This window comes from Haliotis asinina, chromosome 5, assembly GCF_037392515.1.
Source record: "Haliotis asinina isolate JCU_RB_2024 chromosome 5, JCU_Hal_asi_v2, whole genome shotgun sequence".
In the NCBI taxonomy this organism is placed as follows: Eukaryota; Metazoa; Mollusca; class Gastropoda; order Lepetellida; family Haliotidae; genus Haliotis; species Haliotis asinina.
Genome location: NC_090284.1, coordinates 56,872,451 through 56,887,421, shown reverse-complemented (window position 1 = coordinate 56,887,421; position 14,971 = coordinate 56,872,451). Strand labels below are relative to the sequence as shown.

General features: G+C 41.1%; 1 protein-coding gene across 1 annotated transcript; it reads left to right on the top strand.

Moving 5' to 3' along the window:
* Positions 1 to 1,236: 1,236 nt before the first annotated feature.
* Positions 1,237 to 14,546, top strand: LOC137284899 (chitinase-3-like protein 1). Its single transcript, XM_067816935.1, has 10 exons — positions 1,237 to 1,294; positions 3,228 to 3,420; positions 4,165 to 4,423; positions 4,537 to 4,661; positions 5,443 to 5,548; positions 5,792 to 5,977; positions 9,726 to 9,845; positions 11,032 to 11,195; positions 12,622 to 12,857; positions 14,371 to 14,546. Exons 1-10 carry the CDS (start codon positions 1,237 to 1,239, stop codon positions 14,544 to 14,546), a joined length of 1,623 nt encoding a protein of 540 aa, XP_067673036.1.
* Positions 14,547 to 14,971: the final 425 nt, after the last annotated feature.

The following is a 14,971-nucleotide window of genomic DNA, read 5'->3' as shown; positions in this document are numbered from 1 at the left end:
CTTCAAAACGCCCAACGTCTTCAGAATGACGTTTGAAAGGCTCGTACATGAGTCCATGTGATATGCATGTTGATGCGGGAATGTGATTCTTTCACTACTTAATGATAGATGACTGACCAGATCCTGTATGTTATAAGAGCGTCGAAAAGATGAGGCTTAACGACAAGCCACGTGAGTGGAACTAACTCTCTGTTTCCAAATATTTTCTCCAGTTCTATGGTGACACGTTGTCAAGCTGTATGTTGAATGACACAAGTATGAAATGACTGTCCCTGAGACAATTCGGTATTTAATGTTATTTGGGATGAGCGTTAAAATGTTCCCAAAATGTCACGAGTTTACGGTCATCAGAGAAACGTGCACGTTGAGGATTACCTGGTGATGACACGGTTGCCATGGGAGCTAATCCCAGCAATTAACGTCCTAGCATTGCCATGGTTATTTAATAGGTCTCTTTAGAATCCCGAGACCACACTAAAACAGACACACAATATTGGCAGACGTAGTATAGATGTGGTGGCTTACTATATCTCGGGAAAGCAAACGTGTCTCCATGTTCAACTGCCCATCCTGCACGTCATCATTTGAAACGAAAACTTAAAAGAACATTAAACACATACATTTAGTAATGTAGTCCGTTTCCATCGTAACTGTTTGCATCCTTTAAATAAAAACAAAGGCTTGAATTAAAATTTACCTGTACATGTGTATTAGTGATAGTGTTGGTAATGGACGAATCAAAACGAATCTAAACTGTAAAATATTGTCGATCATGTCCTTGAATATATTTACCGTTGGTATATGACTCGATTGACCATCCTTCCCTTTGGATGGGTTTGGCGGCTATGTGTTTGTGAAACAAGTTTGACTTCGAATTAACATCTATCTTACAACAGACAGGACAATCAATGTCACACAATACCTTAAATTACAGAGTGACTTTCACCGCCACATTTACGGTGTTCCTGAACAAATATTCTACAACAACACTTTCTTTGAGCATGCGCAGCACGTGAGAAAGGTGATTAAGCTGTGGACGGACAAACATGTGACGCTCCCTCCTACAGTTGAAGGTAAAAAGAGATGGTAAGATCCTACTTGCACCCATTTCCCATCGCGTGATCTTCTGTTAACGAAAACAGAGGTGGGGAAAGAGTATAACCCAGTGGCACCTCAGTCAACGACGGGGGTCAGTTGATATTCATCCCTGAATTCGTGATTCCTTGTGTTTTGAAGATGTCGTGTGTTGGATATTTAATAGCGGCTTGTTTGTTGGCTTTCTGTGCAAAAGAAGGTGAGAATATGTAGACAATGATATCTGGAATCGGAACCGATAATATGGAGGACTGCCCTTAGGAAAGTCTACATTTAAGTATTGGAAGTGCTACCATGTGGATTAACGCATACCGTCATAGCATTTTCATATTCAGAACTAATCCTATGTTTGATCTGTTGCACACGGATGACTAGTGTCAACATCCAAATGAAAGGTACCCGTATGAAAATCCTGCTTATGCCTCGGGCGGTTTGGCATCGCTGCGGTTACGGCGTTCGCTCGTCACGCTGAAGACCGGGGTTCGATTCCCCACATGGGGACAATGTCTGAAGCCCATTTCTAGTGTCCCACGCCTTAATATTGCTGGAATGTTGCTAAAAGCGTCGTAAAACAAAGCTCACTCACTGTTTATAGGAGGTCACGGCAACAGCATCCAAAGCAAAATTTATGTATAACACAACTTTGCTGTGACGCACCATTGGCATCGTTAGCAAAAGGATCATGGACTATACCGCTGAAATTGAATTAACAAGTACTACAAATACGAGGGTCGTGACCTTCATGACCACACATGGCAACTGTACATTGAATGCGACACCAGTACCTCAACCTCGCATTAGTCAAACAGTTCCAGCATTTGACATTTAATGTAGAAGGAATGTTAGTGTATCACGTAGAGGGTATCTTCGATAGCTCTAGAGTGTTTCTTTTTGCCTTTTTTGTTTTGTCGTTGGTGTTCTTCTCATTTTATTTTGTTATTATTTTTCGTGCGTGCGTGAGTAGGGGCTGGGGCGTGTTCGTTTCTTTTTTTTATCGCTTTGTTGTTTCTATCTGGTTTGGTTTTGTTTGTTTTTCGTGTTTGCTTGTTTTTGGTTTTGTTGTTGTTGGATTGCGTTGATCCTTTCATGATACAGTCATTGTTGGAATAAATATATATCCTAACAACGTGAGGATAATGGTTTGGAGGTTCGGGTATATTGTTTGTTTGTTTATTAATTTGCTTGTTTTCTTTCGTTTTGATCTCTTTCGTGTTTTGGTTTGTTGTATTCTTGTCCCGTTTCAGTCATACTGTGTGCTCGCTCTTCACTACAAAATGACATCCCCAAACTCGCTCATTTATCCAACGGTTGTGGTCTCATAATAAGAACTGGGTGTTTTTTTTTCAGATATTAGGATTAGGTTAAGTATGGTTGGGTCGGAATGACTGAATCATAGGACACTTGTTGTAATTTCCCTAAGTTTCAAATGATAGTTCCAGCGGAGAAGCTTGTTCAGTGTAGATCACCAGTATCTCACGAATTGTGGCTGGTTGACACCTGTGACCAGAATGTGTGTCTTCATGTCACGGCTGACAAGATGCCATACAATGTATGTATTCACTGGGCTACGTGGTGGAAATTACATTCAGTGTTCCGCACTTATATCTTGCGAACAGCGAAAGAACATTTGTTCTTTGGAAACATTAACAGATTTATTAGATTTAGTGCGTTTGAACGGGAACTAATAATTACCGATAGCGACTAGGTAGTCAGCTTTATACTGGGGTTCAAACTCGTTCACAACAACTATTATCCGAGCAAGAGTCTTCTGTTGAAGGGATCAGATCAGTGCTACAGGTAACTGGTTCAGACAGATCAAGGTTCAAAATCAGTGAGCTTTGTTCAGGATTAGCAGATCCTGATACGACAAAGAGCCTGCATAAATCTTCTTCTTACTCTTACTGTCAAAGAATTCAAACTCAGTGGAACACTCTGTCATCGTGGACTCTCTATTATCGTGGACTCTCCATTACACGTGAAAACATCGGAAAAGCAGAAACTCCACGTCCCGCATCGACTGTTTAAATATGCAATTACGTGGACACTGGTTCAATGAGTGAAGACGTTCCCGTTTTGATATTGGTGGGAGATATCTACAAGCAGTGTAAACTTAAACTGATTTTCCATTTCAGTGACCTCGCAGAACTTCAACGTGGTTTGCTACTACGCCAACTGGTCACAGTACAGAATAGGGAGAGGACAGTTCTTTCCCGAGGACATTGACCCCTTCTTATGCACCCACATAATCTACTCTTTCGCCTTCCTTCAAGGCAACATCCTCATCCCGACAGAGTGGAATGACGATACGGTGTATCCCCCAGGCTTGTAAGTTTGCATGAAACAACGGATGGGAAACATCGTCACTGTTGTCTTAAACGCCCGTCTTTACCCGTTGTCTTTACGAAACAATGTCAGCTGTGAGTATATGTGAAAGATCCCGTGGACATTCGGTGCCACTGTCATTGGCTGCCAAACTTTCAAGAACAACTGCATCTTGTATATTTCCTGTCAAAACTGTTTAATGCATACTTAATTGGCCGACCGCGAGTTTTTATTGTATCAACGATCTCCATTTTCGTACAGAAATATTTTCCCAAACCGTATCCGACAGTCACGCAATACAAGGAAAACCATGAAATATCGACTTGTGCAGGAATTTGTGATCTCTAATTCTGATAAGACCTATGGTAGCTGACAGATTCACATATCCGTGATAGAGACAATATTTTGTGGATGAAAAACACTCAAACACTTCAATCCCAAGAACAAAATATTTTTCAAAGGTACAAACGTCATCTTGCCGCCTTCTATATATTTTACCGCCATATGGCTGAAATATGTTTTACACATTAGGAAACGGACAAAAACATCTTGAATATTAATGTATTCCTGAAATTAAGCGGTTTTTTGTGACCTCAATGGATTATTTGTTTCAAAGTTGATGTCATGAAAGGCTCACATATGAGTAATTCTAAACCATGACGATATTCAGTAACTTTGAAACAAGAACAAACCCGCGTTGATTTAGCACAAACGTTTGACCAATATTACGTCGTTATTTCGTTCAAGATACGGTAGAATGATGAGTCTAAAACAGCGGAATCCCAACCTGAAGGTCCTGCTTGCCGTTGGAGGGTGGTCGATGGGAACTCAGACCTTCTCGGCCATGTCTTCCACAGCCGCAAACAGGAAGGAGTTCGTGTCCTCGACTATCAACTTCCTCCGAAGCAGAGACTTTGACGGCCTTGACCTTGATTGGGAATACCCTGGATGGGGACCACGTGGCAGCCCACCACAAGACAGGCGCCGTTTTACGCTATTATGTCGGGTAAGAGTTGGCCACTATAAGTCATTATTATGTTACTCATAACAACTTTTATGATACCCACTTCTGAGTCTGTATATTTCGTAAAGGCTGATAGTTGCCATGTTGCATCCTAGGATCTGAGGCGAGGATTTGAAACCGAAGCGAGAGAGACTGGCCGACCCCGTCTCCAGCTGACGGCAGCAGTCCCGGCGAATCCAGCCATTGTGGATAGCGGATATGAAGTTCCCGAATTATCTGAGTAAGTAACTGTCGAGGTTCATAATGGTAATATTTCAGCTATGTACACCATGATGTGTGCGTTGAGTGAACACCCTAATGTAAGCAAAGTAGGTTTAGCGCCAAGAGTGATAAATAAACGAACACTACATAAGGAGCTGACTGATCCATCGAACCTTTCTGGGTCCGGGTACTGGCTGCGTAATTTCGTTTCCATACTTGAGGTTATAACAATCTAAACTTGGTTCGATGTAGCCAAAATTTCCTGTATTTCCATCACAGAACCTATAGATAGCACCAGACATGGCCTACACACATTAACCATGAGCCCGAGGGTTCGGCATGGGAAATGACCGCTTCATCCTTTACGCTAACCCACTGTCCCCTACTTTACAGAAAATGTGTCTCTAGGAAACTCAATGAACTAAATATGAAACATTGATTACCACGAACACCTGATATCATCACTATTTCCTTGTGATTCATAGTGAATCATGGACACATGCTCTGTCATCGTATCGGGTGGTGGCAGTCTCTGGATTGCCTGGTCCAAACTCGACTTGTTAACAAACAACATCATACAGCTGTAAAACTGCTGAAACAAATCCATACTCATGACATAGTCACAATTGTACAATCGACAGTGCTTTTCGCAGAGATTTCATTTGAATGTGAGCAGGGCTTTGTCGGTTCGATTGCACAGTTACACTGTATGAACAAGCAACTGTTCAGAATTGTAGAGAAGCTTGAAAACGTATGAATAGTTTTGGAGTGTTAAAGAACAAACAATGAAATAATTTCAGCTACTTGGACATCATAAATATCATGGCCTACGACCTCCACGGCGCCTGGGACCCCGTCACCGGTCACAACAGCCCGCTCTACGACAGCGCCTCTGTCTTGAACGTGGTAAGTCATCAACTAGGCTAAAGGTGGGGGTTTATGCTTTTGTTTCTATTTGACAGTGTCGATTCCAAAACAGTTTTTCACAAAATATAATTAGTGGTTCCTATGAGTTCTTTATCACATAGTCTACTGTACCCAACGACTGTTTTTATTTCGCAATTAATTTATGACTCATTTACCTTTGGTTGAAACTTTACCGGAATGAACTCAGTAAAGAGACTTACCTTAGTGCTTTGACTTCTACAGAACTATACGGCAAATTATTGGAATCAAAAGGGTGCTCCGAAGTCAAAGATCGCCGTTGGCATGCCAATGTATGGGCGGTCCTTCACACTGGCAAATCCCCAAAACAATGGTGTCGGCGCTCCCGTGACAGGAGGAGGGAGAGCTGGACCTGTCTCGGGAGAGAAGGGCATTCTTCTCTTCTATGAGGTAGGGACGTAACATGAAGTAATGGAACAATGATTGATCCTTCAGGAGATCTTGTGAATATGTTTTATTTCCTACTGTTGTTTTGAAGGCTGCCAGTGCTGTGATTCACCAGAGTAGGCAGTAGTACCGACTTTGCAAAAATAACTGAATTCAAATTGTGTCCATATAGCAAGGCATGAAACTCCAAACTTTTCAGTCGGATCATAGGGCTAGTTAATAGTTAGACGTAAAACCTGCCAGCCCTGACCAAACTTTACCTGCCCGCAAATAATTTAGCTTGGACAAGAGATGTAGTTTATTATCCAACTGTAATTCCTCGTTTAATTTTTCGAGTGAATTAATATTATATAATGATTTCTTATCCTGAAATATATATGATGAAGATTTTCATATACATGTCTAAGTTTACGTCGGGCAGGTAAATTTGTGAATCTGGTAGTTCATGTTGAAAATAACCCGTCCCGGGCAGTAGGGCATACAGATATTTCAAACGCTGCATATAGTTAATACAATATTACTCTTTGGTATGACGAACGTAAACATGGTCCTGCAGAGCAGATCTGAGTTCAGCAACCCATGCTTTCCATAGGAGGCGACTAACGGCCCATAACGCTGTGCATTCCCGTCATCTACTACTAGACTTATTACGACTAGACTTGTTACGTCTAGACTTGTTACGTCTAGTCTTGTTATATGTCTAGTCTTGTTAAGTCTAGTCTTGTTACGACTAGACTTGTTACGTCTAGTCTTGTTACGTCTAGACTTGTTACGTCTAGTCTTGTTACGTCTAGTCTTGTTACGTCTAGTCTTGTTACGTCTAGTTACGTCTAGTCTTGTTACGTCTAGTCTTGTTACGTCTAGTCTTGTTACGACTAGACTTGTTACGTCTAGTCTTGTTACGTCTAGTCTTGTTACGTCTAGTCTTGTTACGTCTAGACTTGTTACGTAGTCTTGATTATCTATAGACCACGTTCATATATCAGATGAGTGCGATGAGTGCGACAAAAAGCAATCAAGCAAACAAACCCTGTTCATCTGACATGATATTTGAAAACAATTCATCCTATCACGATATATGTCATATGATGACCTGAAAAAATATGCAGCTATGTGTATGATATCAAATACCTGGATACACCGAACTACTGTTGGCTGGATAATTTGGTTCAAAAGAACACCCGACCAACCATATATTAATATAGTTACTTTCTATACATATCTGTATATTTTCATGTGCTTTTCAATGGTTGTCGACCGTGAAGGTCCGGGTAGAATAGGCCTTCCGCAACCCATGCTTGCCATAAAAGGCGACTACGTGTTGTAAGAGGCGACTAACGGGATCGATGGTCAGGCTCGCTGACTTGGGTGACAGAGGTCATCGGTTCTCAGGTGCGCAGATCGATGTTCATGTTGTTGATCACTCGATTGTCTGGTCCAGAGTCGATTATTTACAGACGGCCGCCATATAGCTGGAATATTGCTGAGTACGGCGTAAAATTGAACTCACACACTCCACTGCATGCAGTAATTGATACTGAAATAAAATAATCACCATCTATCATCAACGATGCTTAGAATTTATGTGCATGTGTTATTCAGTCATTTTCAAACGTTTTCTGTTTAAAAAATTCCTCTGGGTGAGGATACTGACCATAAAGACAATGGGACAATGTGAACTTAACGTATACTCCCTCTGTTAAAAAAAATCAGAATTCAGTCTTCATTTCTGTGAAGATATATTACCTATTCTGAGGTACTGGAAACCACAAATACAAATCATTATGTAATGTTACGAAGACTATACATTCGTGTTGCCCCACCCCAGTGACAGTCACACGCTGGTGGAGTTAGGTTAATCGCCGTACGTGGTCAGTGTGGGGAGTCACGATACAAACATATTTGTACCTGTCTTACCTGTGTATGGGCGGATGCTTTACCTGACCTCCATGTTTATAGACACCTTTCCGTGTACCTGTCGACACGTTGCTACATCAAAGGTGGACAGGTGGAAACTAGTTAGTAATCTCCTCGCGAGCGTCACTGAATTTTGCCCCCAGCAAGGGAGAAGGTGATTCCTTCTGTATCACTTACCTGATCGCATGTAGAAACACTGTTAAGTGTCATGTAAAGCCTGTTGTTTTATGATATACATATTGCATAATAGTTTACATTTTGTTGCCCCTCCCCCTCCCCCTCCCCTCAATCGTTTAAAACCGTTTCGTTCATTCGTCTTGACTACTTTAATTTATTACACATTTACAACTTATTGAAAATTACATATCTATGTGTTAGCTTTTCATTTTTTGGATTTTGTAGTTTTATTTTTTGTAGTTTGTACTTCATTGATCTATGATTTATTGGTTTAGTCACCTTCTTTCACCTTCGTCGACCTACATTTAGTTTTATTGTCCATTGTATACGGTATATATAGTTAGTGCCCCGGCCAAAATTGTGTGTCGTATTTCGGGTATTTGTTACCTTTACGTGAACATAATACTCTTTGAGTAGCACATATATTGAACAGCAAAAGCAACGTAAGTTTCGGAAAAATGAAATCTCATAAAAGTACGCGTTCATGTTTTTCTTTTGTTTAAAACCTTGCCAAAAAAGACAGAGTTACGTTTCTATTGCTGCTTAGTATGTAAGTAGGTGATGGGTCTAGCCCTGGTAAATATATTTAAGAGGCAAGGTATTTCTCTACCGTTCTCCTTTCCCCCTTTTTTCCGTTTCCCTTTTTTACCTGAATTTGTATTTGTTTTCACAAATTTCCACGATATTATTATCGTGTTAATACTTTTGCACCGTCAGAATGAAAGAAGTCAAATGGAATTTTTTCAGCTAAGTTTATATAAGATTCGTTGTGGGAGTAACTGATCTATGTTATAGACTGACTCAAAGACTAATGCAAAACATCTTAAACTTTACCTTTTTAGAAAATAAGCCACAGATTTAGTGTAAGATCTGTCCTGTAGGCTCTACAGTGTATATGCACCTTCTCTTGATAGTCGTTTATGTTTGTGTATGTGCTTGGTAGTTTGTTGGTTGTTTATGCTTTCTGGGTATTTTGTTGGTTTTTTATGTTTGCTGGGTATTTTGTTGGTTGTGTATGCTTTCTGGGTATTTTGTCGGTTGTTTATGTGTGCTGGGTATTTTGTTTATGCTTGCTGGGTATTTTGTTGGTTGTTTATGTTTGCTGGGTATTTTGTTGGTTGTTTATTTTTGATGGGTGGTTTGTTAGTTGTTTATGTTTGATGGGTATTTTGTTGGTTGTTTATGTTTGCAGGGTATTTTGTTGGTTGTTTATTTTTGATGGGTATTTCGTTGGTTGTTTATTTTTGATGGGTGTTTTGTTGGTTGTTTATGTTTGATGGGTATTTTGTTGGTTGTTTATGTTTGATGGGTATTTTGTTGGTTGTTCATGTTTGCTGGGTATTTTGTTGATTGTTTATGTTTACTGAGTGTTTTGTTGGCTGTTTATGTTTGCTGGGTATTTTGTTGATTGTTTATGTTTACTGAGTGTTTTGTTGGCTGTTTGTGTTTGCTGGGTATTTTTTTACGTTAGACAAATTACACACTTGGTATTTTGGGATTATGTATTTTATTACAACCACATAATTACTTTGAAAAGTTGTTCTGGCAACAATGTAGACAATATGTATGTACTTTACATGTGTGTGGATGTCAGTTGACATTAAATTCCAGTAGTCTTCTGCAAGGAGAGGTGCTAAGTCCACCATCATTATTCCAGCTCTGCTCGGGGGTACTGAACAGATACACACCGCAGTATTCAGACGCCCTCCAAGCGCCGTACAGCTACAGCGGGGATCAATGGGTGGGATACGACGACAAGTCCAGCATCACAAATAAGGTAAAGGGAAGTAACTCGGGTTGCGTTAAGCGAAATCATAGCACACTGACCTCGTGCTCATTGACTACCATACAAGCGTTGTGTACAGAATATGGAGTTAAACATTGAACTTTAAAGTAGAATATACGTCCATTATGATGAGTTTAATTTAAAAATAGATGTGTCAAAGTTACTTTGTTGTGAATTTGTCCACCGTGTTGCGCTAACTTTTGAAAATTTAGAAGAAATAGGCACAATGTTTATCACAATTATAAGACATATTTATTGTCGATATTCCTTTTAGGTTTAACTCAAGATTGACATTGTGTAGTCATTAAACAGGGGGTATATTTTGTACAGACTGATGATGTATTTTGACTTCCGCATTTTCGGCTACAGTTTTTGGTTCTTCTTACTCATATTCCCGACTGTCAACAGACAATTTGTCAGTGTACGAAATTTGAAGAATGTCCACATTCACTCTATGGCTATGTCTAAAACACGCGTCGCTCTTCCAGTACACAAGTTTATTTAAGATTTCTATTTTCTCGTTATCAATGTTATTTCAAATCAGTTGTAATGTGGGACATTTGGCCTTTAAAGGACCACTAAACTCAATTTTTTATACGACCCGTGAAGGTCCCGGGGCCGTAGGAGGCGACTAACGGGGTTGGGTGGTCAAGCTCGCTGACTTGGTTGACACATGTCATCGGTCCTCAGTTGTGCAGATCGATGCTCATGTTGTTCGTCACTGGATCGTCTGGTCCAGACTCGATTATTTACAGACCGCCGCCATATAGCTTGAATATTGCTGAGTGTGGCGTAAAACTAAACTAACCCGCTCACTAATATATAGTGGACACAAAATATATCTGCTTATTTGTACACATTCGATATTAACGTTAACGTCACAAATGGACACAAAAACAGACTACATATAAGGATTTACTATCATATTTAAGGTTAAAACCAGAGTAATTTCGTTAAGCATTACACTTTACTTTTTGAGAGAATTATGAATAGAATTAAGAGATGTACTAACTGAAATTGTAATCTACACCCACAAGTTGTGTTTCACATGATGTTTCATTGATATTGGTGGTTGATAAAGAATTTTACGTTAAAACTCCCGTGGATGCTGTATGTTGTCTTTGAAACGATAATCTGTCTTGCGACCGACTAGTTACACGTGCATGTCGTGCTTCAGATGAACTGGCTGAGGCGACAGGGGTTTGGTGGCGGGATGGTGTGGTCTGTGGACCAGGATGACTTTTCGGGGGAATCGTGCGGTGAGAAATACCCTCTGATGAATGTAATCAAGAGCTGTCTTCTTGACAGAGACGGGTACGTTGGTAATGTTTTTAATAGAAAGTTTCTTTGGTAAACCTGTTCCTCAAAATAAATAAGCAGTGCAGTGGCCCTGAGAGAGGAAGATCGCGAGTAGGTTCGATCCTCGGCCGCCCCATGCCAAAAGACGTGAAAGTATGGTACTCGTTGGTGCCTGCCTGACATTCGTGGGTAAACCAAGAACTTGTCGGCTACGGGTCAGTGTAACGTGTGTGAGTGGGGTATTCGTGCCTAAATGCAACATGGTATTCCAGTGAGCTAGCAATATAAAAGCAAAATCAGCAAAAGACCTGGCCATTACACGCAGTCACACACACACACGTACGCATGCACGTCATCATATGAGCGAAATATTCTTTAGTATGACGTTGAACCCCATTTCACATCACGTACTTAATAACTTATCAATAAGTAACTGATAACCGTGTACATTTTTAGAATGTAAACTTCACCATAACTTAAACCTGAAGTATTCACAGGCACAAACACTTTGAAGCAGTATTTACGTCAGCTGTGAGCTTGACCCTGTAACATTGCACATAATATCAGTTGCCTCGGGAAGCAGATCACAAGCGGATATCGGAAAACACTGCGAATTTCTTAAAGGGACGGACTGTGGGAAAACAAGAAAATACATTCTCCATTCAATGATATTCGAGATTTAAGTGGTCATATGATTCTATATATAATTAATTCCATCCGTTACAAAACTTCAATGACCATAACTGTACTTTCAGTTACAAAGAAGGCATTATTGCGAAGTCAGATTCTTTAGACAAGAGAATATTAAGGATGTCATTATTTTCACAAGTGTGTTCTGCTTGATGTCATTTATTCTTTGTACAGACCTGATTTCTTGTTTCTCTGGATCTGGTGATCGTTGGTTCTAATCCAGTAGTCACCCCGACTCGTTCTCTCTGGTTTTCTTGTCACTGACATAGTGCAGTATATAATACACGGAGTTGAAATGTTAAACATCATCATTCCCATGTAAACACACATACAGTCTCAATCACTCTCACTCACTCACTCACTCACTCACTCGCTCACATAAGAAACATAATTAATGTTTCTGAGGTTACTATTCACAATGGGTGGGGCGGTTAAAGGTTTAAGTGTTGGCTTGTCACGCCGAAGGACCAGATTCGATTCCCCTCATGGGCACTATGTCTGAGGACCATTTCTGGTGTCCTTCGCCGTAAAACCAAGCTCACTCACTAACTCACTATATTTTAGGAAACGTGTGACCTTCACAGTAAGCGACAAGTCAATGATGATTATGATGATCATGATGATGTTCCTTAACTTTTTACAGGACAGCTTGTTCAGGAGATGTCGCCACTAGACCTCCGGTGACAACACGGCCAACCACCCGTAGACCCACCACGCGAAGACCTACCACCCCTAGACCCACCACAAGAAGACCCACTACCCCTAGACCCACCACAAGACGTCCAACCACCCGCAGACCCACCACGAGACGTCCAACCACCACACGAAGACCCACCACACGTAGACCCACCACACGTAGACCCACCACACGTAGACCCACCACACGAAGACCCACTACCCGTAGACCCACCACACGAAGACCCACCACACGAAGACCCACTACCCGTAGACCCACCACACGAAGACCCACCACACGAAGACCCACTACCCGTAGACCCGATCCCCCTATCGGTGGTAAGTGTATCGGTATTTCTTGCGTGAAACAAACCCAGACATATACAGATCTCTCCACAAACAAAAATCCGCATATAATACAATTATTTGACCAGCAGTATATACGTTTTGGGGTTTCTGTTGACATGGTTACCATTAGCTAATATTTCGGCATGATGAAGTCCTTGAATAGTGCCAAAAACACCATTTTCAGCGACTGTTTACTCACCGTTGTCATGGTCGTCCGTACGCCGTGTGCATCACCCGGAAGCGAGCGTACGCTAAATAGCATTCGGAATCGTTCGGGTACGAACCTTTTCGAGACAAAAAGTTCAAAAGCTATGAGCGAATGTCCACTTTTGCGATTTGGTAAGCTGTGTTCTGGTTGGATACCTGACGCGACCTCCCATAAGGTTTTGGTTAGACTCAGAAGTGGAGTGTAACGAAAAGTACGGAGGATAAGTTTACTTGGACTAGGAGAGCACCTATAGCCTGTGGTAATAGGAGCCTTGATGCGTCATGCAGAGTTGGGTCCCTGAAACTTACAGTTCGAATCCCAGTTCGCCCCGACTTGAATGCAAGGTTGATTAATATCTTATCTGTGAAAATGGAAACACTCGGGCTGTACAACATTACGTTTATATTGAGTATCCAACACCTGGCGCCATTCAAAACTTTCGTGCCGGTGCCATGATGAAAAGAAATAGTAAAACAATATCATTTCAGAAATATTAATATTTTGGGAGATGCAAGGTGTCTATGTAGAACATTACGTGTATGAACATTCGGGGAAATTCAGGAACGTTTCAGACCAAAAGGTGTCACTCCGGTGCAGCCTAATAAGTTCACAGAATATACCTGACCTCTTGAGGTGAAGACATTCCCTATTGCTGTGAACCAGAAGTTGTGTCTTGATTCACAAATCCGTGAATGTCATTACATCAGGTCGTTGTTCAAGCTGCCACAAAACGAAAATTTCAGTACGCTGTAAGTCACGTGAGAACGACACTTATGTCAAGGTTTTCAACTCCGAATTTGAGAACTGAAGGAAAGTGCATTCCGGAAAGACTGGTATATGACCGCGATCGTATGGCGGTGCTTACCTGAAAGGTAGCCTAGTGGTAAAGTGTTCACTCGCCACGACGAGGGCCCGGGTTCGATTCCCACTTGGCTACAATGTAATAAGCAAATGTTTGGTGTCCACAGCTTAGAGTTTGCTGGAATATTCCTAAAGGCGGCGTAAAACCATACTCACTCACTCTTCCTTTCAGAGATCCGCGAAGGTCCGGGTTAAATTTGGTTTTCAGCAACTTATGCTTGTCGTAAGAGGCAAATAACGGGATCCGGTGGTCAGATCAACAAAAAGAACACATTGTTCCTTTAACAGACTGTGCAGTCCGCTTATCTAGGTTACTCTGTCTCCGGGGCTTTAACATTCCATGGAGCTATAGGTGACTGCGAGTTTACCCAAATAAATCTGTTTGTTTAAGTTCACTTGTTAATCATTAGTTCTGAGTGGCGTTGTCTATTTCAGCAAACATCTGCGAGGGCGAAATCGTGGCCTGGGTGCCCGACCCTTTCGTGTGCACGTCCTACCACATCTGCGTGTTCGGCATCGACTACCCCTTCGACTGTCCGCCTGGGACGGGATATAACGCCACCCAGAGACTATGTGACTTCATCGACCAGGTTTCAACGTGCAATTTTTAAAAAAACCTGGATCTCTTCGCCGGACACGCAGTGCCATTTGTGTAAACATTGTAACAAAACACTTTGAAGGAAAATCAAGATCTGGATTCACTGGCTTACATAAATGAAGTTATGGTCGCTGTATGCATTATCATATCTGATAGACTGATAAATAAATCATGATTTCGTTTTATAACATTATCACCCACGAACTTCTAGATGTTACAGTTTTTGAATAAAATATTTTTGGAAAATGTGTATTCTTGATTTCTGTTGAAACAGACATCTGTGTAGTATATAGTAAACAGGCTCATGTCTATCGGACTGTTAGTGACTGTTGTATATTTCAAGTAGTGTGTACACTGATATATGGAGCGAAGGCATTTTGTGAGTTCCGGACTTCAATTATTTACAAAAAATATATTCGTGTTACCCACCTGGCTGAA

Excerpts from the sequence above, each read along its gene's own strand:
- LOC137284899 (XM_067816935.1), top strand. The coding sequence starts at position 1,237 with ATGTCGTGTGTTGGATATTTAATAGCGGCTTGTTTGTTGGCTTTCTGT. Across the intron at positions 1,295-3,227 it reads GGCTTTCTGTGCAAAAGAAG|TGACCTCGCAGAACTTCAAC; the intron begins GTGAGAATATGT and ends TTTCCATTTCAG. Across the intron at positions 11,196-12,621 it reads GGTAATGTTTTTAATAGAAA|ACGTCCAACCACCCGCAGAC; the intron begins GTTTCTTTGGTA and ends ACCCACCACAAG.